The sequence below is a fragment of the Phaseolus vulgaris genome, chromosome 11 (assembly GCF_051622355.1).
Source record: "Phaseolus vulgaris cultivar YP4 chromosome 11, ASM5162235v1, whole genome shotgun sequence".
Lineage (NCBI taxonomy): Eukaryota > Viridiplantae > Streptophyta > Magnoliopsida > Fabales > Fabaceae > Phaseolus > Phaseolus vulgaris.
The window spans coordinates 411,621-437,476 of record NC_143508.1 but is presented as its reverse complement, the minus strand read 5'-3'; the positions used below and the strand labels follow the sequence as shown (position 1 = coordinate 437,476).

At 33.6% G+C, this 25,856-nt stretch overlaps 5 protein-coding genes across 7 annotated transcripts; 2 read left to right on the top strand and 3 right to left on the bottom strand.

Annotated features, from left to right (window-relative positions):
* Nucleotides 1-6,286: 6,286 nt before the first annotated feature.
* LOC137818552 (21 kDa protein) lies at nucleotides 6,287-7,677 on the top strand. Its single transcript, XM_068622052.2, has one exon. It carries the CDS (start codon nucleotides 6,697-6,699, stop codon nucleotides 7,309-7,311), a length of 615 nt encoding a protein of 204 aa, XP_068478153.2. The 5' UTR covers nucleotides 6,287-6,696; the 3' UTR covers nucleotides 7,312-7,677.
* Nucleotides 7,678-10,320: 2,643 nt separating this feature from the next.
* Nucleotides 10,321-11,148, top strand: LOC137822879 (pectinesterase inhibitor 4). Its single transcript, XM_068627897.2, has one exon. It carries the CDS (start codon nucleotides 10,356-10,358, stop codon nucleotides 10,938-10,940), a length of 585 nt encoding a protein of 194 aa, XP_068483998.2. The 5' UTR covers nucleotides 10,321-10,355; the 3' UTR covers nucleotides 10,941-11,148.
* Nucleotides 11,149-14,284: 3,136 nt separating this feature from the next.
* LOC137831604 (putative pectinesterase/pectinesterase inhibitor 59) lies at nucleotides 14,285-17,185 on the bottom strand. The gene is made up of 2 exons (XM_068639352.2): nucleotides 16,291-17,185; nucleotides 14,285-15,097 (listed from the first exon to the last, which is right to left on the bottom strand). Exons 1-2 carry the CDS (start codon nucleotides 17,183-17,185, stop codon nucleotides 14,403-14,405), a joined length of 1,590 nt encoding a protein of 529 aa, XP_068495453.2. The 3' UTR covers nucleotides 14,285-14,402.
* A 1,093-nt stretch (nucleotides 17,186-18,278) lies between these two features.
* On the bottom strand, nucleotides 18,279-20,683 carry OTP70 (Tetratricopeptide repeat (TPR)-like superfamily protein). Its single transcript, XM_068624730.2, has one exon. The coding sequence runs from the start codon at nucleotides 20,355-20,357 to the stop codon at nucleotides 18,789-18,791; it is 1,569 nt and encodes a 522-aa protein (XP_068480831.2). The 5' UTR covers nucleotides 20,358-20,683; the 3' UTR covers nucleotides 18,279-18,788.
* A 429-nt stretch (nucleotides 20,684-21,112) lies between these two features.
* LOC137820587 (P-loop containing nucleoside triphosphate hydrolases superfamily protein) lies at nucleotides 21,113-25,177 on the bottom strand. 3 transcript variants are annotated; one of them, XM_068624737.2, is made up of 9 exons: nucleotides 24,757-25,177; nucleotides 24,593-24,664; nucleotides 24,139-24,193; nucleotides 23,172-23,289; nucleotides 22,799-22,955; nucleotides 22,442-22,522; nucleotides 22,260-22,367; nucleotides 21,788-21,853; nucleotides 21,113-21,496 (listed from the first exon to the last, which is right to left on the bottom strand). In XM_068624737.2, exons 1-9 carry the CDS (start codon nucleotides 24,802-24,804, stop codon nucleotides 21,482-21,484), a joined length of 720 nt encoding a protein of 239 aa, XP_068480838.1. In that variant the 5' UTR covers nucleotides 24,805-25,177; the 3' UTR covers nucleotides 21,113-21,481. The 3 variants fall into 3 exon arrangements, with proteins under 3 accessions (XP_068480838.1, XP_068480845.1, XP_090153271.1); XM_068624744.2 differs by having other exon boundaries at nucleotides 21,113-21,493; XM_090297145.1 differs by lacking the exon at nucleotides 21,113-21,496 and having other exon boundaries at nucleotides 21,746-21,853.
* Nucleotides 25,178-25,856: the final 679 nt, after the last annotated feature.

Sequence of the window (25,856 nt, the reverse complement as noted above, 5' to 3'; positions counted from 1 at the left end):
GATGATCTCATAATATTATTTTTATGAAACATGCGTAGTAAGATGTTATTAAAAATTTTGGGATGTAAAATATAAGGCTACATGAAGAAAATATAGGGGTGTGAAAAAAAAATTATACATTTTAAACTTATGCGGGCCAACCCGCCCCGCCCGCGCGGGCTGCGGGTTATGCGGGACGGGCCTAAGCGGACCAGCGGGTTGAAATAAGCAACCCGCCCCACGTTTTTTTCAGCAGATCGCGGGCCGGCCTGCACGGTCCACCCCACTTTGCCACCCCTAGATAAATGTGGAAGAGATTTTTTCAAAGTAATTTTAAATTTAATTTATTTTTAATTAATGTAAATTTTTTAATATACATTCTAAATAAATATCTTATGAATAAAATTAAATATTTATGCAGTCTACCAATGAATAATACAAACTAACAAACTTTTTTAGAACAATTTTCTAATATTATATTAAAAATAATATAAATTTAACTTATCTTCGTATAATTGATTTGTATATATAAATTTAACATTGTTTCTGTTTGAGGTGGATTCCAAAAATATAGTTAAATAAAAAAAATTAATAAACTGATATGAGTGATTTATTGAAGTGGTGTGAAATTGTAAATAAAATAATAAAGTAGCGTTATTTTGAAACATATGCTATTAAACCAGGTTGTTTTGTTTAGTCGGTGGCAAAAATTCTCAATATATTTGTTAATCTTTACCATTAGATGACTTTTATATGTTTAATTTTAAAATTAAATTATGTCTCATGAAACATTGAAAATAAAAGTTGTGGATATAATTTTTCGTTTATTTATAATTTTGTTATTAAAAAATAAATAAATAAATAGAACCAAACATTTCAAAATGCTTCAACGTTTATAAAATACCACACAAAGCAAGTAACCGACTTGAATTAGTTATACATGTCCCATAAGTAGTTGGTGGGTCCTATCTTATTAAATTCATAACCAACAATGAAAACTATTGAACATAAATATCTTAACAATTGTCTTAGAATTGAAAATTAAGGATTAATAAAATAAAACAATAACAATAATTGAACATGCAGTTTATTTTAATTTATTACTGCTAACAAAGGATACTATGGTAAGAAATAAATTAATGCCAGATTTAGGAATAGAGAACATGCTGCAAAATAATTTCTGATAAATGTTTTCTTATTTATTTTAATCTTTAATTACTTTTTTATTTATTTTAGAACAGTCATCAACACTGGAAAAAAAAGAGACACAATATCTTTCATTATACTAAAAAAATATTGTTGAAAATAAATAAAAAAATGTGAAAATACATAGCTATTTGGAGAATTTGCTTTCGTACGGATCAACAACATATCAAACAAAAATTAAAAGACTTGAAAGAAAAATAAAGCAAACCGATCTCTAACCTAATATAATGTCACTTATTTTGTCAAATCACACTACTAATAATTATATTTCTTTGAAAAATTTAAATAAACCACTAAATAAAAGATAATGCAAAATGGTTACTAAATATCTCGAATAATGGTGTATTGAAAAAAGTAAGATGTGACATAGAATAACAAATTGTGCCTAGGAGGAGACAAAGGAGGCCAGGGACTGTGAATAATGGCTTATTCAATATTATCCCATTTTTTCCTCTCTACAACTTCGGTATACCCATAATATAAAAAAAAAAATTACTTTTACAAGTACACAAATTTATAATTATTGTTCGAGACAAGCCAATTGGAGACCTAAATTTAGAACATTTAAGGTAGTAAAGAACAAGTGTGCTCTTAACCTAATTTATGATCTGTCTATATGTGAGGTTTTACTTAGTATATATAGAGTAAGTCTTAACCCTTTGTTTGTCGTTATGATTCTCTCTTTACTGTCTGGTTAATGCTAATTAATCAAAATCCTCATCCTATACTATTTTCTTTACATTCATTTACATCGGCTTCCTACCTAAATGAAAAAAGGTCGACCCAAAGCCCATAACCCAACAATTATTATATGAAATAATGTAATTTTAAAATTGTTTAAAGTAAAATGAATTTTTTTAATTATAATTTAATACAGAATTGTCAATATATTAACACTCAATTATCATCATGATTGTATATATTACAATAAAATCATTGAATAGAAAATTTAGAGACAAAAAATAATTAATTGTTATATATTGACTAAATTAAAAATAATTTTAGAGACTAAAAAAAAATTTACCTCTAAATTAGTTTCTATTATTGTTAAGTAGTTTATAAATTAGTATCTAATTAACTACCAAGGTTTTAACTACTAATTATTTAGATTCTAAATTTGATAGAAAAATTTGGTAGCTAACTAGATATCAATTTAAAAATTATTTAATAATAATAAAAAAAACTAATTTAGAAACTAAAAAAAAATTTAGTTTTAAAATGGTCTCTAGTTTAATCAATATAACAATTAATTATTATTTTTTCAAAATTAATTTCTATTTAATGATTTTTTTATTATAATGATATAAGAGTTGTGGATGAAACATGTCTTTTAATTCTAAAATTATTTAACCTCTTTAAATGAATGTACATTTTAATAAAAAAAAATTATAATTTAATATAATATAGAGTTATGATTATGTGGGAAGAGTTGTTGATGAAGCATGTCTTCTTAGTGAGAACCTTTGATTAGGTGGATAGGAAGTTGAGGGGCATTTTAATGAAATAATTGAAGGGAATTTGAATAATATAATAAGTTGAAAGGGTAGCCACACGAAGGGCTAGTACCTATTATTTCATGTGATGAGTATTAGGAAGGCATTAATTTATAATAAGATTTTTGAAGACCCATCATAATCTCCAAACACAAACACTAATGTAGCTTCACATTCTATAGATTCATTTCAGCCTAACGTTGCCCCTGTCAATTCACATTGTACTATCTTAATTTCAGACTTTCATTTTGCATATAATATCTTCTACTATTCATTCTATAATCTCTCCCTTTTCATTAATCAATTATTGTTTGCCACATGTTTCTTATATATGTTTTGTCTAATAAATTTTTATTCATTTCATTTATATTTTGTACAGATTGTTTTTAAGTTTTAGGGAACTCAGACTTAAAACATTAAGTATAGTAAAAAATAGGGTATATTTTTAGTTAGTGTGCAATTTGTTTTTCTCTTTGTATTTTTTAATATATATTAAAATTTCTACTATATATTCTTTGTATTTGGTTTTGTTATTGGCATAATTCAATAATAAATGTTACCCTCTTTTAAAGATCGATTATCCAGAACTCCGTAGTTTCCGCTGATACAATATTAATATTTTCTATTATACATCTCGATAGACAATCATTTATATACAATATCGTATTCGATCCTTGATGTTACGATTATAATTTTTAAGTCTAGTAAGTCTAGTCTTATCTTCGGCAATCAAAACTATTTTTATTTTATTTTTGAAAAGTAGAAATATAATTTTAAGTGAAAAAATAAAATATATATGTTAAAACTTAAGTCCGTTTTAATAAGATTAATTTTAATTTTTAATTCAATATATATATATATATATATATATATATAATCACGAACCTTCTCCACCACTTATATATACACTATATATACACTATGTAAGGTGGAGTTTTACCAATTGGAATGTGTGACTGAAAACTAATCTCAACCTATAACTTACATTGATTTATGATAGTGTGAGAACCTTAATACTGTGATTATCAACCATACAAAAATTTCCTTTGTGTTTACTCTAATCATTGAAGGTGTAATGGGCTGCTATGCAATATAAGTATATTCTTTTTATATATAAAAAAATTAAATAATAAAAATATTTCATAAATACCTTAATCTTATATAAATTCTCCAACATATAACAGAGTGACAAAAGAAACAATCACAAATCAAACAGCAATATAAGTATATTGTGATAATGTTAATGTCTCCAACAGCAAATCAAAGTACTGTCGTCTAAACTTCTAAAATCCCTGATTTGTCGTCTCAATTATTAAATAACCTCTTAATTGGGTATCTTAAAAGTAGTAATTCACATGAATATGCTCTCAAATACATATACAACTAGGTGCTCAAATAAAGTGTGTTGTAAGTATATCAAGATTATTATGAGTGTTGGGGATCCCACATCGATTAAACATTAGAGTTTTTTCATAATTGTACCGCCCTGGTAGTCGGAAGTGATGACGTGGCATCAAGCTACAGTATAGGCGTGTTGACAAGACGCCAGGTTGGCAGAAGGGAAGGAAGTCGGGGGCTCGTGAAATCGCCAGTTATTAAGTTGGCGTGCTCCGATCTCCAGTATACCAGAACCGGCGGTCACCGGGTTAAAGATGAAGTCGCCAGATGTAAACTCATCTAGATTAGAGATCGCCGGAGTAAGCACATCGCCGAAGATGAAGGTGGTGCAGATTATGAAGGCGGTCGGCGAGACCACAGGGAAGGTGTACGAAGGCACCCTAGCTCGCCAATCCCAGTAGAGATCGCGCTCCAAGTTAGCTGTGCACTGGGCAGTACCATGCATAAGTAACGTAGCCAAAAGAGAGTCAGAAGCAGCGCCCAAGTCAAGGAGGCTCCAGATGATGGCACGTGTACGACTGGATGCGAGCCATGTGTCCAGATGTGTAACTGCCAGGAGAGAGAAAGTGGACAGGTATAAAAGGGTTTCCCAACGAACTTCTGAGGTACGCACGTTCAGATTGTCTTCTTTACGCTTACGAGTTCTTGAGCATACTGTGAGAGAGAGAGAACTGGTTCACGGTTCCTTGAGAGTTCTTGAGTGTTACTCTTGAAGTATTTGGTGGTTCAGTCACTGACTTGGGCGTTGGAGTGCGATCGGCCGCAGCGGCGCCGCTCTGTTCTTTTGCAGGTTCTTGAGGTGGATCGTGACGAAGGACGGAGGTTGAAGCGGTGCACACGTCGATCCATTGACGAGGCAAGTTCCAACGTTCTGGTCAACAGGCAGGATCAATAATATATAAGTGGGTGCAAACCTCACCTCAATGAACCGGTTTTATGGGATTGAGTTAGGTTTAAAGTACACTTTGTAACATGGTATCAGAACCATTTTCGAATGTATCCTAGCGAGTATTTATTGGGTTTATCAGGCCACCACCCAAAATATGTTATATTTAGACAGAAAATCATAAAGATAATTAAAATATATGATGATTAAAGTTGTATAAATTGATATAATAATATATTTACTTATAATTCGTTCAACAATTTTGATAAAACATTTTTGGTAGCATAAAGGTAATGATGAAGACCCAATTGCATTTGCCCCTTCTTTCTCTTATATTTTGCTTAAACTTCAGATAACCCACACAAAACAACAAATGGGAGTATATTTATTTAACTTAACATGCGAAAGAACAAAATTATACAAACTTTTTATTTATCACTCATCTTCAAGGCTTCAAAACAAACAAAATGTCACGTTTCATCATGGATGTAAGTGATACAAGGATTTTCACTCATGTAAAAAACAATGTCACGTTGAATGAAATGTCATACATGAATTTTGGTTGAGGAAAGCGACTTCATTCGCGTGGTAGTCATAGTTTGAACTTTAAATTTTGAGGGAACAGGTAACCCCACTACTTTTCAATTATTGGAGGGTACTAATTTCTTGAACAGAAAAACCACACACTCTTCATAAAAAACCGAATTTCTTAGTTTCGGCCATGTTTAGAAAATTATATCATTTCACTTTAATTATGATGCGTAGTTATTTAGTTAAGAGAAAAGTCTTTTTCCTAGAAGATAATAGCCTTGATTTACACAAATTTTTTTAAAATTCTTTCAAAATAGTTTTTTTTCCAGAAATTTCACGTAAGAATCTCGACTGAATTTGGAAAAAAACACAACAAATTTTAGGTAAGGATAAGTATTCACCCACGAAAAAAATCAAACAGTTTCACACACAAACGAACCTTTCTTTCAATCCTGACAGTGATAAATAAAAAATTTATTGCAAATCTTGTGGTGTGACGAATTTGTGGCTCAAATCTCAGTCAAAATTCAATAGACACAATGACGAATGTCTAGTATACCTGAGTAAGGTGTAGTAAGTCCCAGACAGAGAGAATGAACAAAACTGGTTTTCCGAAAACAAAACGTTCTGTATTTTCTTTATCTTTTCTTTCCCGTATTTTTTTTTGTGATTTGTTTATAAACGCGTCTCCTAATTCGAAAGCTATAGATTTATGGTTACTTAAATACATTACATGACCAAAGACAATTTTATCATCTTTACAAAGAAAGACTAAAATGTCATACTACTTTGGTGTCAAGCACGTAGCTTGAGAATATGTTGCTTTTTAGTGTTTAGTTTCAATACTTGTTTTGGCTAACAATAGAAAATGTCTGGTTATCCCGGATGAAAGACTATCTAGATTGTCAAAGGCAAAAGTCCAACACCTTTAAGGTTTCAGAAACAGAATAATCGTCTCTGTTTTATGCTGAGTCGTTTATTTCTGTTCTCCTAATTGTGTTAAGTTTCAATAATTCTAATCTGTGTATTTCCAATCATCATAATCTTCACCCAATCACTCATAAATACCATAACCATAAACACTAACCGGCTCTGTTTATGACCCTACAATAGTAAAATTAAGGTAGAATTTAGAGTCCTATATATAGGTTACCTTCCTTCCCATTTTTCCTCACCCAACAAAATTAATCCAATTTCAAAACAATGGAACTCATTTCTTCCAAGCGTCTTCTCACAAATCTTCTCGTGATTATTGCTTCAACTTTCACCACACACAGTGCCAACAAAGGCATCGAAACACCATACAAAGAAGCTAACACAGTGTTCATCAGAACATCGTGCAGTTCCACAACTTATCCGAGACTCTGCTACAGCTCCTTGGTGAAGCATGCAGAGCTGATCCAAACAAACCGCGTGGTTTTAACGGGCGCAGCGCTCAACGTGACTCTTGCATCGGCGAAATCGACCTCCGCCGTGATGTCGGCGATGGCAAAGCGGCGGGGGCTGAAGCCGAGAGAGGTTGCGGCGATGAAGGACTGCGTGGAGGTGCTGAATGAGTCGGTGGAGGAACTGAGAAGGTCGATTAATGGGATGAGTGATCTGAGAAGGTCGAATTTTGAGATGACGATGAGTGACGTGCAAACGTGGGTGAGTGCTGCTTTGACGGATGAGAGCACTTGCATGGATGGGTTCGAAGAGAGTGAGATGAGCATTGATGGTACGAACACTAAGAGCCGTGTCAGAGGACTCGTTGTGCAGGTAGCCCAATTGACCAGCAATGCCTTGGCTTTGATTAATCAGCTGGCCAATCATGCTTAACTACCTCATCATCACCTTCAAACTCGTCTCCGTCGTCATCGACTAAAAATTAAAACATTTTATAATATATATGTTCAAACTCGTTTCTCTCGTCGATTAAAAATTAAAAAAATTTATAGTATATATGTGAATATAAATTTTATTTTATAAATCAGTAATCGAGTTGCACAATTAGAGTATTTAGTTATGAGATTTATGTGACAGCTACTAAGTGTGAGTGGTTTGTGCCAACCAGTGGCTGGATAGTTCTAGTGAATGTGAATTGGGTTGTTATATTGTCTGTTTCTTCTTTCTCTTTTCTTGGTGAATTATTTGTATAATTGTAATAGAGTGAGGTTCCTATGAAAATATAAAGATTTTGAACTAGCTATGTTTCGAATACTAAGACTGGAGGAAGGTACGTAATACACGTGTGTATGATCAATTGGAAATATTTATTGTGATCATAAAGGCCCAAAAAATATACACATATATAAATGAAATGAATATATTATAGTAAAATTAATATATATATATATATATATATTATTAATTATATAGTGTATCGTACGATTCTGAGAGAGGATTTCAATCAAGATCGTTGACTAAATACTTCTCGAACATGGTCTTGACATACATCATTTAACAAAAAATGATTAATGTAATTACCGTATAAATAAAATCCAAAGGTTAATCTGAAAATTTATCTTATTCTCGATCCAGTGCTAGAAGTTCATTACAACCCTATAAATAAACACATTAACCAAGATAAAGATATTCATTAAATAATATTTATTACTTCCAATTACCTCTTACCGAGTTAGATATAAGAATACCTTTTGCAAGTACATCACCTACACTGACGGAATATTGAAGATCACACAACATCTCTAATTAGAATTAGCGATTTAAAGAACTTAAGAGATTTGCTTGGCTTGTTTGGTGTTTTTGTTTTGAGTGGCTTGGCGTGACGTCTGTGATTCACATTGATCCTGTGTCAAATTTTTCTTAGTCTGGATGTGTAATGCTTTAGGTTTGGTTAACAAATTTTGGGGAGCAATCTGGTTGGAGTTGTGAGTGAAATTTGGAAACACAGGAACAACGTAATTTTTAATAAGGGATGTGTCAGAAGTGTTTGCAATGGTCCAAGTCAAGGTTTGGTCTTGATTTTATTCTAAGTCTCGTTTTAGGTCGTTCTCTTATCCTAATTGGTGTTTGAACTCTTTGGCTTGCATGAGGTTGGTTTGTTGATGTTCTTCGGAGATTTTGTTTTTCTTAGTATTAGTGGTTTTGTCTGTTTGATAGGTGTTTCTTGGGAGGGTAGACGAAGTTAAAGTGTAATTGTATAAAGGTTGGATCACCCCTTGAAGTGATTAATATTTATTAATTTTTTTTACTGATAAAAAATAAATAAACTTAAAGAAAGTTTGAGACCATTCTGACCTTTCTTTTTGTAAGTACATATAAATAATATATATTATATAAGATGTTTTCATTAAACTTACAAAAATTAATTGAGAGATTGTGACCATACAACTTAGAATCCATAAAACCTCTCTATTTCATTATTTCGAACTAAGGTAGGAAACCAATGCATTTGACAGAAAATTGATATTACAAATGCCACGATACGATGTTTTTGGTATTTGTCATTATCATGCATAGTTTATATGTATATCACTTCATAAACTTATGGTCCTTAATTAATATCGTAGAATAACAAGCCTTTATCTACTTTTCCTTTTTCTTATGCGTTCTGTTTCTAAAAGGAAATTTAAGGTTTAGTTATTTTTTATCTTTTTAATTAAGTTTTTGTATTAGTAAAGTTTAATTAAATATTTTAGTTTTCAAAAACTCGTCAATATATGTGTTTTCTATATTAACGAACACTATTAATATATTTATTATTATTTCAAATTAAAAATTACAATAAAAATTGCATAAAAATTCGTAGGTGTTTTCTACGACCCTTTGACAATGGCAACTTTTCTTGCATCTCAATTTTGGAGGCTGATTTTTAAATTGCATAAAAATGTTCACTTTCTACATTTAAATTACGGAAGTCAATATTTTATATCTCCAAAAATTTGAACTTACAAGAATATCACCATGTATAAAAACATAAAAGTTTGAATATGTGTTACATTTCCCAAAATTTGTTTTTATCTCTAATCTAGAATCTAAAATTTAGATTCTTAAATATTTATTTGTAATAAAAAAAATGAAATGATACTTTAGACATCCAAAACTATATTATAATATTATAACATTTACGTTAATGATGAGTTAGTCTGAAATATTTTAACATCTTGTTGAAATTTTGACAATGACTCATTTCAATAATTTTCTTAAAAATAATACAGAATATCTAAAATTTAAACTAAAGACGAAAACAAACTTCATGTGAAAATAAAAGAAAAAACATATTTAATCTTGTTCTAGCCAAGAGAGATGTTTCCTTACTAGAACATACAGTTAAGTATAGTCCTTACGAAATGTTATTCTATGACTTGATCTCTTCTTCCTTTTATTTTGGTCTCATTCATTTTCGTTTCCTAATTATATTTAATAAGACGACTCTGATCCTGCATATCTGCTAACTTTCATGATCTCCGCCCCATTTTTCTTGTATGAGAGTAAACAATAGATCTTGTAAATGTCATGATAAGACTGATTCACTCAAGAAACTACCGAACTCGATCATGACCATAAATCTAAAAATTAAAAAAAATGTTAGTAACAAAATGAGGAGAAGAAAGCAAAACTTAATTTATTATTTATGTTTCAAAAATGAATTATAGAATCATGTGGTGAACTTTTTTTCCCTTAATCTTTGATACAAAGTGTAGAAAAAAGCAGCATGTGGGTGTGGCATGTGCCATCCCATCTTGTACGGTTTGATTTGCTTATGAACAGAGTGGATTTATCAAATACATACTCAGCACATTCTTTGAATCATTTCCCATTTCCTTTAAGCATTCACATTGATAGCTTCAAATAGTGATCACTTAGTTTTCTTATAAAAGCCTCATTGGAGTTGTACCAATGCAATACAAAGACACAAAATGGCTCTCTTTAGAACACTTCTATCACTTCTATTCCTCTCAACCTTTCTCCAACTAGCACAATCCACAACCACCAACGATTCCCTCAAAACCTACAAAAAGTTCATAAAAGATCAATGCAATTCCACCACTTATCCAATAGAATGCTACAAGGCTCTCTCCCCATATGCATCAAAAATCAAAAGAAACCACGTAACACTCACCAAACTCTCCATCAACGTGGCTCTAAAAGAAGCCAAGATAGCAAAAAGCACGTTGAAAAAGTTGTCGAAGGGGAAGCTATCAGATGGAGAAACGTCTGTGATTGATGACTGCAGAGAGAACATAGACGACACGTTGGATCTGCTTCAGCAATCTTCTGATGCGTTGGCACATTTGAACGGAAACTCCACTGCTGATGAGAGGTTTCAATGGGACAACATAAAGACTTGGGTGAGTGGTTCCATAACAGATGAATCTACATGCATCGATGAGTTTGATGAAATTCAAGTGCGTTCTTCACTGCAGAAGAAGATCAAAACCACCATTTATAATGTTTCTTCCTTGATTAGCATTGCATTGGCATTCGTCAACACCCTTTTCTGATATATACTCCTTCAATCTGTGTTTCTTCAATATATATCACAAGAACTGTAAACAAACACAATCTTTTCCTTCTTCTGGGGATATATACCTGTGCTTGCGTTGCTTGTTTCATCACCCACATTGTTGTAAAATTGTGACTTTCAGAGTGTGATTTCTTATGTTATACATTACTTAAGAGAAACTTGTTTTATAATGTTAAAAAATCAAATGGAAACGAACATAAGTATATTTTAGTGCATTAACAAATGTTTTATAAGGTCAAATGCTCGAGAAATAAAAAAAAAACTCAATCTCCTTGTAAATGAGAGATCGAATATCTCCTCCTAGTTTTCTACTACTGTCAGCCCATCAAGTTTAATGGATGAGTTATCTGTAAAGACACTCCAACACTCAAGTCAGTTGAAAGTAGTGATATATCTATTTGGATTCAGAACTAAAAGTATCATTATTACCTTTTATCACGAGGTTTATACTTTTTTATTGAACTTTATTTGGATTCAGAACTAAAAGTATCATTATTACCTTTTACCTCTATTTATACTTTTTTATTGAACTTTGTATTCTACAAAGATTAACGCAGGTCCAATACCCTTTAATCGTGCCTTATTATCTTTAATCTATCTTTAATTTATCTTTAATTTTAATCATCATTTAGAAAAAAATGACCGAATAGTGGGAATAGAATTTGATTGAAAAGTTCAAATTAATTTCATTATTTATGTTGATCTTATTTGATATATAAATATGTATGGTCTTAATTAATGAAAAAAGAGACTCATGCATAATGCATTTACGAAGTATATTATTTACTAGATGAACTTAATTATAATGGATTAATTTCCTATTTATGAAAAAATTAGATTAGATTGTGTTCGTTAAAATACTTATCTAAATTAATAATACTTTTATTTTATTTTTTTCACTTTTTAGTACCTCCTTGCTTTTAAAAAATAAAAACTAGGGAAGAGGTTGCATTTTGAATTCCTGATTCATTGCACCTTAGATGGTGGTGTTTCTCCACTGATATCATATCAGTTATCTTCTTTGACCTTCTGATGTAACAGTTTGGTCAAGATCATGTAGACCATAAAATTATTAATTATGTAAGTACGTGATTTACTCTGAAGATGCCAATATTATTTAGTTCAACATTTTATTTATTATTCAAGTCAACGTTCCCAATATGCTTATGTACATCTTAAAACATAACTTGGATCTTATAATTTACATTTATTAAAGTTGAAAACCAGAGATAGTTATGATCACATTGTTATATCTCAATTAGCATTGAATTTTTGTGATTGATTCGTTCGTTGGTGAAGCACAGTTTCCAAGTCAGCATATTTGGAATCTTCTTATGTTTATTTTGTGGATTCTTAAATCGAAAGCAATATCAAAATGAAAGGTAATATAAAAATGCATGTCTGAACGTGGTTGCAATACTTTTTCAGCGTTGACCTGTGACAAAGGCTCCTCATCGCAAACTTCACAAACTGTGTCCCTTTCTGATGATCTTTTGATTGACATGTTTTATCAACAAGAGATTAGAATCACGAACTCATTTCGTCTTGCAAACTTCGTTAATCATATCTATCATTTTGTTCATTTGCTACAAAGTAAGTTATTATCAGGGTTATGAACTTTCTAACTGTTTCTTTTAGTCACCCCCATTACTCCAAACATTTTGTGCTGCGAGTGAAAAGTAACTTATATTAGTCGGTATTGGACGAGTCAGTTTTGGTTATTGACTGACCAAGTGAAAGAACGTATTAAGACACACAATAAAAGATAGTAATGATAGTTACAATGATACTTAAGGAATCATAACTAGTGTTCCAAAATACTGTGAAAGGTTTATCCGATAAATCAGCTAAGTAATTGATTAACGAAAAAATATACATCCCTATTAGTATGGGACCACAATGCAGGTCAGTAAGTAACTAAGGTCTGATCCATCATGATCAAGACCCATAACCAGTGTTATAAATAAAGTACGTTTTTTTACCATTGACCAGAATACACTCTCCACAAAAGTACTTACTTGATGATCAGAGTATCTTTTACAGATCATCTCAATTGAGCGTGAGCATTTAAGGAATGAGTTTTGAAGGAAACAAATAAAATATTAACGACACATCAGCTGTCAGCAATTGTCCGCTCACAAGTATTATCTAGACTCCATTTTCCGATATAAGGTTTCAAAAACAAAGGATCAATAAAGAAATTATTGGTTAAAGGTAACACAATTAGTTGTAAAAAAAGAAAAAAGACAAGGAAATAGCAAGACATCTAAAACTCTATCGTCAAGGCACCGGGTTTTCAAACTAAACTTATACTATTTCTCCTTTCACAATTTCCAGTTAACTATAATACAAGTTGAACTTTACGTTTAGGATCTTTATTTCATCTCAAGAAATCGTATTTTTTAGAGAGAGTAACAGTATTTATGTTATTTATGCACGCCTCGAGCCCCACATTAACTTAGAAATATCAGTATTTTTAGATTTGCTTAATGCAACATGTGCAGGTTGCGGCAAGAATCAATTATTAGATGAAGTGTTAGCTGATCAACAGAGTTTTGTTCCATCTTACGTTTAAGCATGTAGTTCCTGTATTTGACACTGGGGATGACAAGTTGGAATTTGATTAAACAAGTTACGTGGTAGTGCAATGTTGTACATCAAAGAATCCTTATCGTGATCACATCTTTGGAACAAAATGCAGTGAATGAATCATTCATCAAGCATATCTGGTGAGACAAGAAAATACACACAGCATATGGGTTTCTCAAGATTTTGGATTCAAGATTTTGGATGCACCTACTTCAGTTAATTTTATTATGGACAACATGTGGATTGCGGTGGTTAGTGAGATTTGGAGACACGGAAGTGTTTATTTAAAGGTGGAGTGGTTGATCATACTGAAGTTTTCTCTCGGACACAGGTTAAGGTTTGGTTATGGATCTTATCAAAGATACCGTCAGCTAATTTCTCATTCTCTTATTGGTGTCTAGAACCCTTGGAATGTATGCATTTAATTTAGTAGTTTTATTTTATAAAGATTGATCCTCGCTATTCTCTTTTATTATTGGTAGAGATGGGATAGAGAGTATGAGGTCTTTTTGGTTGATATGTAAATGAAAAGGTAGTATGTTATTCAAAGATGTTAATTTTATTTTATTCTATTTTTTACTCTTAAAAATTTGTTGAGAGATGATTATCTAAAAAAACCCTAAAGCTAACAATTTCAAAACTATATAACTTTATGTTACTTATCATAAAAAAAAAAAGAGAAAATTTGTGAGTGTATGATAATGGAAGAGAGTTTTTACACGGTGATGCATGTATTATTTATTTATAAGTTATTGTTTTTGTCTTGGAATGTACAAAAGAATATTGTGTTGTTTGCAGACACAAACTACAACATAACTTAATTCCAACCAATTGAGTATGATGAAGAAGATCAAAGCCCAGAAGTGAATGGCACACCAGTGGCTGGCAACCACGTGCGCCCAGCAAGAAGGTTAGCAACTGTGAATCGCGATGCCTCATTTGGGCTTTTTATGCTATGAAAACCGGGCCACAGTACCCTGTTTCTGGTGGATGAACCGGGCCCAAAGTTCTTGTACTCTCCATAATACAGAGTATCCAAAGCAAAATTAGAGTCCCCCCATGGAGACCAGCCCATTGGGCTCACCATGCTATCTAGGAATGATTTCATTACCACAACTCTAGAGTAACGTTGCCAGGGCCGGCCCAAGAAGGTGTTGAACTTGCCAACAACGGGCCTGAGATCTGGGGCAGCCCGGATCTGAGAGTTGTGGATTGAAAACCCAGTGTTTTGAAATGGGTCGTCTCGACCTTGGGCCGTGATCATGTTTGCTTGGCCATTTAACGGCCTTCTTACAAGAATGACACAGTTTTGAAAAACAACAGCGGCATTTCCGAAAATGAAGTCAACTGTGCCGTAGATGTAACATCCTCTGTAAAATTGTCGTTGTGCATGGACCATGAGTGTGTCTTGATAACCTTCTATGGCACATCGATAGAACACAGAGAGATCAGAGGCTGATCGAAGTGCCACTGCTTGACCCTTTAGAGGACCCGCAGTGTTTCTGAAGGTAATGTCTCTTGCAATGAAGTGAAGCCCATCAATTCCTGATATTTTATAATAATTCACTGTTAGGTTATGGACGGAATTCGATAATAGTCTTAATGTTGATCTATGAAGTTAATGAAAAAAATCTTATTTATTTCTCGTAAGGATAGGAGGAAGATGTTAATTATAGAGATTGATTGTATATGCAGATTCTAATCCATTTGTAAATATAATTCAAAACAAGACTAAATACAGAAAAAAAGGAAAAATACTATCCTATATAAGGAAAATAAGATGACATGACAAAACAACGGTTTAGGACTAAAAACTACTTTTTTCTGTCTTAATTGTATGTTCTAATAAAGAGACATTCACTACAAGAAAATCAATCAATTTTAAAGACTAAAAAATAATTAGTTGTTATAGTGACTAAATTAGATACCATTATAAAAACTAAAAAAAAAATAGTTTCTAAATTAGTTTATATTATTGTTAAATGGTTTCTAAATTGCTATCTAATTAGCTACTAAGGTTTTTCTACCAAATTTAAAATCTAAATAATTGATAGTTAAAACTTTGGTAACTAATTAAATACAAATGTAGAAACTATTTAACAATAATATAAACTAATTTAGAAACTAAAAATTTTTTTTGTCTTTAATTTAGTCATTATAGCAACTAATTATTTTTTATCTCTAAAATTGGTTTCTATTTCATGATTTTTTTAGTGCAAATTCTTAATTATTAGATTTTTTTTATTGCAAAAAAACTGCTACTTTTCACATACTTTAAACATTACTAAAACCTCAATCTATCTATATACATATGCTTAAATCGCAAGCATTTCTCCATGTCATTATGCTGCCAAGTCTCTACATGCCAAAAGTTACACGCATCGCCACTCATTCAAAGGCATCATTTAACTTCGTGTACAAGCTCAAGTATTCAACATATTCTTATGACTCAAAATCTTACAAACATATAAATTTATTCACATGAATACATTTTGAGGGTTTAAGTTTTTCTAGCATATTATATTCATCAGATGAAACGAAGCACAAAGAATTCACACTGCAGAAAAGCATACCAAAACAAAACAAGACTTGCATATAGATTTGAAGAGGAATCATAAGTATTCGAAAAGGGAAAGCCTGAAATTTTCATACGTATAATAGTGAAGAAATCAAAAAGTGCACTTTCTTTAGAAAATAAAAGGAGAGAAAAAGATGAAATAGTGGTTGAGAGCAGTGACCTGCTGTGGCGGAGCTATAGGTGGTGAAGCCGGCATTAACGCTTCTGCCACTTGTTATGATGGTGTTTCTCATGCCATCACCGAACAACATGATGTTGTCATTGGTCTTGTCAACCTCAATATTCTCTCTGTAAACTCCTCTCTTCACGTGTATGATAAATCTGCTCTTCAACCTTCTCTTTGCAGCGGCATTGATAGCAGCTTGAACACTCTTGAAATGCCCCGAACCATCTTTGGCCACCACAAGATGCGCCCTCACCGAAGAAGACTGCAACAACTTCCTCTCATGCGTGGAAAACCAACTTGGAAATTCAGCCTCTGCATCTTCCGTGTAATGAACCTTTTCGTACTTCAGGAATGCCCAGTTCACGAATAAGCCATTGCTTATGATCTCGGTCACGTTGCATCTCTCGGTGGGGGCCATGAAATCTTGAACTCCAAGTTCGAGTGCCCCGTTCTGACATGTTTCGATGTTTGTGCGAGCTGTGCTGAGCCACGTTTGTGCATCAAAGGGTGAACAGCTTTTTTTCTGGTGAAGGCCTTCGATGGTGCGGTTGAGATGGAAAACGGTGTTGTCGTAGAGCTTCAAACAATCACGGAGCACTGATTTCTGCTTCTTGGTGATCCCCTTGTGCCCAAATTCGCGTGCTTTCCTTCGCATGATCATTGCTCTGTTCAACGCCAAGTGAATGAGAATTGCCCTGAATTCGGATTTGTGTTTGAGTTTGTGATGGTGGTGGGTTTGTTGCATGTAGTATTTGCATGGGTCGGGGTACGGGGTTTGGCTGCACCACCAATCTATGTTGTTGGTGTGGGAATGTTTTCTTGATGTGGTTATTGAGAAAGCAGAGGAAAGTAATAACAGAGTGAACAATGTCTTTGGCATCATTGTCATTTTGGTGCTGTTTTTCTTGTTTCGGGTGCCCAGCAGTTATATATTCATGTCTTTCATGCACCCTCGTAGTAGCTTAGAGTGGGAGTTTCTTAATCATGTGCAAGTGCCGACCATTTTTGTGTTTAGTTTTTTATGTTTGATGTTACAGTAGACGCAACGCGATCTTGATTTTCTTCATGGATACGGAATCACGTGCATTTAGAGAGTGCTGCGGAGTGAGCACGTGGCATGTGTCATCCCATCTTTCCACGGTTTAAGGAATTGCTTATGGGCTTAGTGGAATTACTACTCATTGGATGATTTGCTATGAAAAGCCACAAAAATGGCATTCTTTAGACACGCCTTGTTTTCCTAGGTATATCTAGGTGTATCGGTGAAGTGTAAATTCAAAAAATATTTAATTTTTGAATTTCTGAAAATTTTAACATAGTTCTTGGTATTCTTATGTCTTAGATTTCATTTTAGAGATTATACATATTAAACAGTATAAGTGTTTGTGTCTGTGCAATCCTAGATAGTTGTTCACTAGTTCAATGCTTGCCACAATCTCTTCGGCCTTAGGCATAAAAAAATGAGAAGAAATGATGTAAGACTCACCAAAATGTGTGTTTAATTGGCTCTAAAGGGAGCCAAAAGTGCATACACCGCGTTGACAAAATCTCTGTTTGCAAAGTCCCCACAACACTCCAACCGTTCTGTGCTGCGCTGTTTGTATACTTTCTTAAGTCTCACTGTTAAAAAAAGGGGCAACAGGTACTTGGCTTCAAATCAAAGCATAAGAAAAGAAAGAGATTATTTGTGAATGATGGCGTTATAGTTGTACACAGAAAAAAGAAATAAGTTGCTTAAATGGTAGTAGGATTACTTATTTGGCGTACGGAAGAGTTGAGTTGAGGGTAGCAAGGAATCTTAAACTGAGGCCACAAGTACCATTTCAGACTTCATTTATTCTTTTTCTTTAACAATTCCAATTAACTACAAAACAACTTGCCCATAAATTTAGGGTCTCCATTTTCACCCCAAGAAGGCTGGTGCAGAGTCAGATAAAATATTAATATCAGTAGTATGCACGTATATTAGTCAACAAAAAATATTATTTTACCTGTCCTTGGCTGCAGCATGTGCAAGTTGCTGCTGCAAGGATCAGTTTATTGGATGGAGTGTTAGTTGATGAACAGAGTTTTGTACAGTGTTACGTTTAAGCATGTCTTACTCAATTCCTTGCTTCAAAACATAAAATGTCAAAGAATTTACTATTTCTGGTGTTATAAGTCCAGACGATACAATCGAGAAAGGCATCACAAAATCAACTTCTACGAATGGAAGAACTTTTATTTAATCTCTTGTTCTAGCTGCCAAGGTACTCAACCCAGTAATTACGTGTGGTGTGAAGATGCACAGGTGAAAAATAATATATTTTCTGGTGTACGAGGAAGACAGAGCCAAGTTGGAATTTGATCAAGCATGTTATGTGCTGATGCTGTATACATCAAAGAATGTCTACCATAATCACATTTTGTGGGACCAAATGGAAACTGAATGAATCAAGCATCAAACATTTCCGGTGACTCAAGAAAAACATATGATTAGGATGTACAGCTGCCTAATAGTCCAATCCTCTGTCAACCATCATCATTCTAACTCTCTCCATGTCCTCTAATCTGCCTGCATTTTCATAAATCCCCATAAGAAGTACGAAGTTATGCTCGTTGTCTGGCTCCAAATCAAAGAGCCTGTTTGCAGCAATCTCCCCAATAGTTGCATCTCCATGCAAAAAGCAAGCATACAATAAAGCTCCCCAAAGAGTTGGACCAGCAGCCTCAGAGCCCATTCCATCCACTATGATGCTATAAGCCTTTTTAATCAGTCCTGCTCTTCCATAAAGGTTAACCATACAACCATAATGTTCCATAATTGGTTTTATTTTATGTTTTGCAGACATTAGAGCAAACACTCTCTCTCCCTCCTTCACCAATCCTAAGTAGGCACAGGCTGATAATGTTGAAACAAACGTTATTTTATCAGGCTCGACACCAGCTTCCTCCATTTGCTCAAAAAACTCAAGGGCTTCTCGGCGTTTGCAATGTGCAGATATTATAGAATTCCACGAAACAACATCCCTCTCTGGCATTAGATTGAATATCCAACGTGCCTTTTCTAACCTACCATGACTAGAGTACATCACCATCAAGGAATTAGCAATGGACAAGTTCCAGTCAAGACCTCGCCGAATTACCCATCCATGAATTTGGACGCCTAGACATGGAGATGACACACCTGTAAGAATGGTGGATACGCTAACAGAATCAGGTTCACACCCTTCCAAAATCATTTGGCGGAAAATGTTCACTGCCCCAACCTCAAGACCATGATGAACATAAGCAGTGAGCATGGAATTCCACGAAATGGAGTCTCTATGAGGCATCTTGTCAAAGATCTTTTGAGCCTTTACAATGTCACCGCACTTAGAATACATGTCAACAAGTGCGTTAAGGACAAACCCATCAGTGGCAAATCCAGCACGAACCAAATGGCGATGCACTTCTTCCCCCACTCGAACAGACCCAATTCCCGCGCAAACTTTGAGAACCCTCGGGAAAGTGAACAAGTCAGGTTCAACACCCTCTTCCACCATTTGGAAGTAGAGTGCAATGGCATCGTCGTAGAGGCCCATTTGGGCATATCCTGAGATGAGTGAATTCCAGGGAAATGCAGACGTGTCCCTCTTAGCCATTTGATCAAACAGCTCGTGGGCGTCATCCACAAGCCCACATGCAGCATACAACCTGAGAAGCTTGGAAGAGATGCCAAAATTTCTATGCAAGAGGGATGTTGGGATAAGGCGGTGGAGTCTGATACCGGGACGAATGGCTTGCAAGCGATAGCAGATTTCTAATAAAGAGGCATATATTTCAGGGTCGATTCTGATGCCCTTCTCAAGAGAGTCTTCAAGGTCTGTGATGACTTGTTCAAGTGCTTCCGATTGGGTTTGGGGAGGAGGTCGGCGATGGATAAGGAGTGGGGTTGATTTGGGTTTGGGGAAACGAAGAACGTTTCTTCTTTCTTGTCTTTCCAAGCATCTTTCTTTCCAAGTTTTGTTTTTGTTCTTATTCTTCTTCCGGGAGCACAAGCTCATGGCATTTGGAGGGAACCTTACTAGCATGCTTATCATTCTAATTTCTTGGATCACAAATTGGGCATTTGGATGTCATAATCACAGTATATGTAATTTTAAAAACGAATGAACTTCATTTGTGGAGGAGGATAGTCATCTTTTGACATATTTTGTTATTTGACAAGATTTATATAATTTCCATCTGAAACATAGATAGAGCTGCACACTTTGGAGGTCTTAATGGAGAATAGATTCTCCTATTCAGATACACTGATACACTGCGACGAAAATACTTCTCTAACAAATTTATTAGTAAACATTCAGCAAATTGGAGACCTTGTTATACAGTCCCCATAGTATTTTCGAGATAGAAGATAAGGATTAATGTCACGCAGTCAGACGGGAATAATATATATATATATATATATATATATATATATATATATATATATTGTCAAGTAACACAAGACAAGACGTTAAAGAAAGTCATTAAAATAGAGATTACTCTCCCCAAAGATGTAGTTCCTTCTCTTTTAGGATTAGGATGAAGTTACATGAACAAGAGATGAAGTTACATGAACAAGAAGAATGTATTGAAATTTCCACGATATAGGGATAACAACGTGAGATGTAATTATTACCACTGCAATTTGATCATGTTTCTTGACCTAAGAAGCGTCACTTACAACAGTAACAACGAATTTTGTCGAATTATGATGTTAGGATCCTTAAATTAATTGAGGAGATTATGTCATGTCCAAAAGTATTGATTTTATCACTTAAACTCGGTATTTAGTAGGGCACGCTTGTGGTAGTATCCCAATGATCCCTTAAAAATAATTAAGATATACAAATAATCTTCAAGCACATTAAATACTCGATGATTACCTATATAATTTGTTTAGCTTAAAGACTATTTAAGAGAGAATAATATTTTAGGCATTTCTCTGGAAGACATAACGCTATAAGCTGTTTATTGGCCATTAGGCATTATAACGAGGAAATAAAAAAAAGGTAACGAGAACCATCTCCTCAGCGGATGAGTTTAGAGCTACCAAATCCCAAAAGACAAGCGCCAGGAATTTTGACAGATCTCGTAATCAACTGGTAACAATGTTGGGTTACCACTAAATCCAAAATTTAGTCAACTTGAGAGTGCTCTCAGCCAAATCAAACAGCTTTCATTTAGCCTCCTGCTGCATAGAATGAGGCAAGTCATTAGAGCAATAAAAAAACAAAATACATCATTTTAATCCAGATAGAGAGAAGCCAAGGTGGACATGAAATTCAAATTACATCTACTCAACAAATATGGTGTTTTAAAATTCTCCTAGTTAAAAAGCTCAAACTGAAATAAATAAAGTCATGTTTAACTAAACACAACATACCAATAAAGAACTGTTTTCTTGCTGATCAAATAAAATAAATAAGGAACTGTTTCCTAAGCATTTAACTAACGGTTATAGAAATAATAAATAAATCAATACCTCACACGCCTCAAAAACTGGCCGAACTTGCTCAAATATTTCATCCACTGTACCTACTGCGTTGATCTGCAGAGATTAGTTTGTCATATAATTACGGTATAATCCATGTAGGGGTACAAAGTGAGGTCGAAACCAAAATCGGTGCGTTTAGCAAGAAAGGCATAAAATACTTTGACCTGAGGCTAACTTTTCTCAAATAATTTCCATTGCATGCAAATCCTATCCTTGTATAAATTATACAATCAGAGAAGTAAATCCAAAGGCCAATCATCATTCAAGAAAAACGCTATACTGTGAAATTTTCCCACTCAGAAGAACTAGTATCACACTTTGAAGGTAAGTAAATAAAAGACCTCTAAAAAATGGTAAACAGAAACCATTTCAATTTTTGTGTGTAAGTTGTCATGGTGCAATTCTTAAATAAGGTCAGTTCTCCTAGATCCAATTGAACATTGAAACTAAATATAGTTACCCTGTAAAGTTTCCCCTTCTTAGAATAATAATCAATAACGGGAAGATTTAAAGCCTCAAACACTTTAAGACGATTCCTCATTGTATCTATGTTGTCATCAATTCGACCCTGCAATAAAAATATGTAAGACAGCAGATTGTAATCAGCTGCTGAAGTTAAATCTCCACGGATTTAATAGGAACCTCATTCCGGCTTAGCACACGTTTCACCATCTCTTCTTCAGGGCAATCAAAGAAAAGTACAAAACGTGGTTCTGCTCCAACCTGCATAGTGAAGAGTGTGTTTATTTAGTCAAAAGAATACACAAAAGAATTTACATGGGATTACCCTTGAATACAGTTTTCAACCATGACAATTTACGTTGTAAATCCATAGATATTGTCATTTGAAAACATATTCAATGCACATAATGAGGCAAATATATAGTAAATTAAATGCATATATATCAACTTAAAACTAGAAAGAAGAGGTAGAAGGAGGGGGGTTTGAACTTCCTTCAGCTCAAATTGAAGAGTAGCAAGGTTAACAGTCAAACTTACAATTTGTTCAAAAGCTGCACGGTTCTCCTCACTTCTAGGGAAACCATCAATAAGAAACTTCTGGTTGTCACTAGCTTCCATCTCTCTTAAAATCAATTTGACAGTAACTTCTGATGGAACAATTTTTCCTTCACTAATTGTATTCAGAATCGATGAGCTGTTTTGGTGTTTTTAAAGTAAAAGTCCCAAAGAAGCACCAACAAAATAAAAACAAAATTAGGATAAGACAACGTCACCCATTCCCTATCACAAATCATTTTCATTCACTAATTGTATTCAGAATTATAGTTGTTTTGGAGTTTTTATTTTTAATGCTAAAATCCCAAAGATACACCAACAAAACAAAATCAAAATTAGGATAAGACAACATCACCCATATTCACTGTCAGAAATCATCTCCCTTCTCAAAAGGTCTCCAGCACTCAGATGCTTAAATCCAAAGGTTTCAACAATTTTTGCACATTGTGTACCTTTTCCACTACCAGGACCTCCTGAGTGCGAAAGAACAATTTTAATTATCATTTATTTAAGGAAACCTCAAAAAAGTAAAAAGGCATGGATAGCATCATTAAGAACTTTATGCATTTCTTTAAATACATTATATCAATTATTAAAGTAATAGAGCCCAAACAGTTTTACTCAGTTACATAACATGAGAAAAAGAGTGATGGTTTAGATTCTCAACTTGGCAATTGTCACCAAGTTTATCTGCATGTTCTATCCTTTCTGCCAAATAAGAGTATGCAATTTCCAACAGAAATATAGAAAGTCTATCAAAGTATATGTGGTGTTTTAAGGTTCACATTCTAGCACTCGACAGATTCATTTAGGTTAATACAGTTTTCTTTCAAGCTTCAAGATGGGCCAATATCTAGCTAGATCATGAGAACAATCAATCAAGTAATTAGTTTGAACAATTTCAATTTTTTTATGTGCTTCTTCCACTTACTTTTGACCATTAATAAGCTTTTAAGGATAATAGAGACAAATAGCTTAACGTTCAAACATCCGTAAAGCTTCAATTCCAATACTAACCATCCGTGATTATACTTTTCAACACCCTTGTTTCATTGATAGTAAAATCCAGTCACACAAATAACATGCATAAACATATATGGGTGTTGAGATTCCATAAAATTGTACAACAAGAGCCATCCATATACACTGCAATCTGTAAGCATAGAAACACGAGATATGCAGAGAATCGTGTAATTCAAACGTTGAGGCATTCACAAAATCAGTATTTAGTTATCACCTCGATTACCGCAGTTGTGATGGCACAAGACTTACATAATGATTTGACAGCAATTTAGTGAACAATTTAATAAACGTGTGATTACCTAAAACAAAAGTTATAAGTGGAGCTACTTGCTTGGGGGAAATCCCACCCTTTTCCTGCATTGAAGGGAACAAAGAAACACGGTGATCATCAAATATTATACTCCAGAGACATACAATGTGTAAAAACTGTAAGGCCTCCGGTAGCATGGTTATACAAACAGCAAATAGCAACGGTAAAATAAGAAGCATGTGTAGCTAATCGGAAAGGAAGAGTAAATATGAACGAGAGAAAGCGATACAAGTAACTGAAGCGGCACAGTGATGTTATATATATATATATATATATATATATATATATATATATATAGAGAGAGAGAGAGAGAGAGAGAGAGAGAGAGAGAAGAAAAAGGAGTTAGAGGAAATTGGCGATCCAGAAGCAGAAGTGTTAGGCTGTGATATGTGTGCGTAAGAAAAACAATGAACCCTAAAAGTAGAAGAGTTGATTATAAATACCTGGAAGGGCGCGTGGAAGGGAAATCCAGTGGTGAATCTTTGGGGAAGAGAAGCGTCGTGTTTAGGAAGTTGCTGAGTGGAGGATAACATCCAAACGCAAATCAAAACAAAGTAGTGAGTGTGAGAGTATGAATATATGAAGAGAGAAAGAAGAAGATTGTTACCAGCAGAAGAGGAAGAAAAGAGGATGATTTGGCTGCGCGTCTCCACATTTCTGTTTCTGATTTCGTATTTGATTGTTATTGAAGTGAGTGAGATGAGTGATGAGGGTTTCTTAAACGACGGTTTGAATTTGAAGGTTACGGTTGCGATAGGGTGGTTGCTGGGTGCAGGGCGGAGGAGTTACAATACACATGGGATGCTGGAGGAATGGACAACGCTTTCCCTCCCTCCCCTCTCTCGTTTTCCTTCTTTTTACTCTCCTAATATTATTTCTTTTTTTAATATGAAAATTTCCACATTTATGTACATTATTTTTTCTAAAATTACTTTTAAGTGTAATTCTTTTTTCTGCGCATAAAACATGCAACTAATTCTTTTTGTTTCAACTTTTATTTTTCAAACTGTATCAAACAACCTAAGAAAGTTATTATTTTTGTGAGTTGTTCTATAATAAATAAAGCAGGAAAACGTGCGAAGCGATATGTAGATATTAATATTATGGCACTTCTTTGTGAATCCAATCCATGAGCATGTGTGGCACTTGGGTGGTGTGTACGTGAAGAATGATTCTCAAATTGCTTAACAACTTATTAGAAATACTAATGAGATCAGATGGGATCCATCACACTATATCTTCTGATTTCAAACTATTTTATTTCTTACTAGGGTTATTTGTATGCTTTCATTATTTTTAAAGGGTTCATTATTTTCTTTTTGTTTTTTAGTCTCTATCGTATAATATGAAAGAAATAAAAGAAATCGAAAACAACGCATACAATAGAAAGGAATAAATTTGTAATATACAAAAAAAAATTATTATAGAAAGCAAATAAGTAATTATTGTAAATAAAGTACTGTAGAGCAAAGTTTAATAGAGAATACTAAAATAAGAAAGTTTAGTGTAAAAGTACATAAGATTTTCTCATTATAATTTTTAATTTTCTAGCAGTACTACTACATCGTGTCATCAGCAATGTTTGAAACGTTAACTATTAAACTGCAAAGAACAGTTAATAAGACCCTGTAAAAAAACTAAACATTCAGCCCATTGTGCGCAGAATAGTCATAGGAGGAATAAATAAAAGGTAGAAAGAAAAAGTAA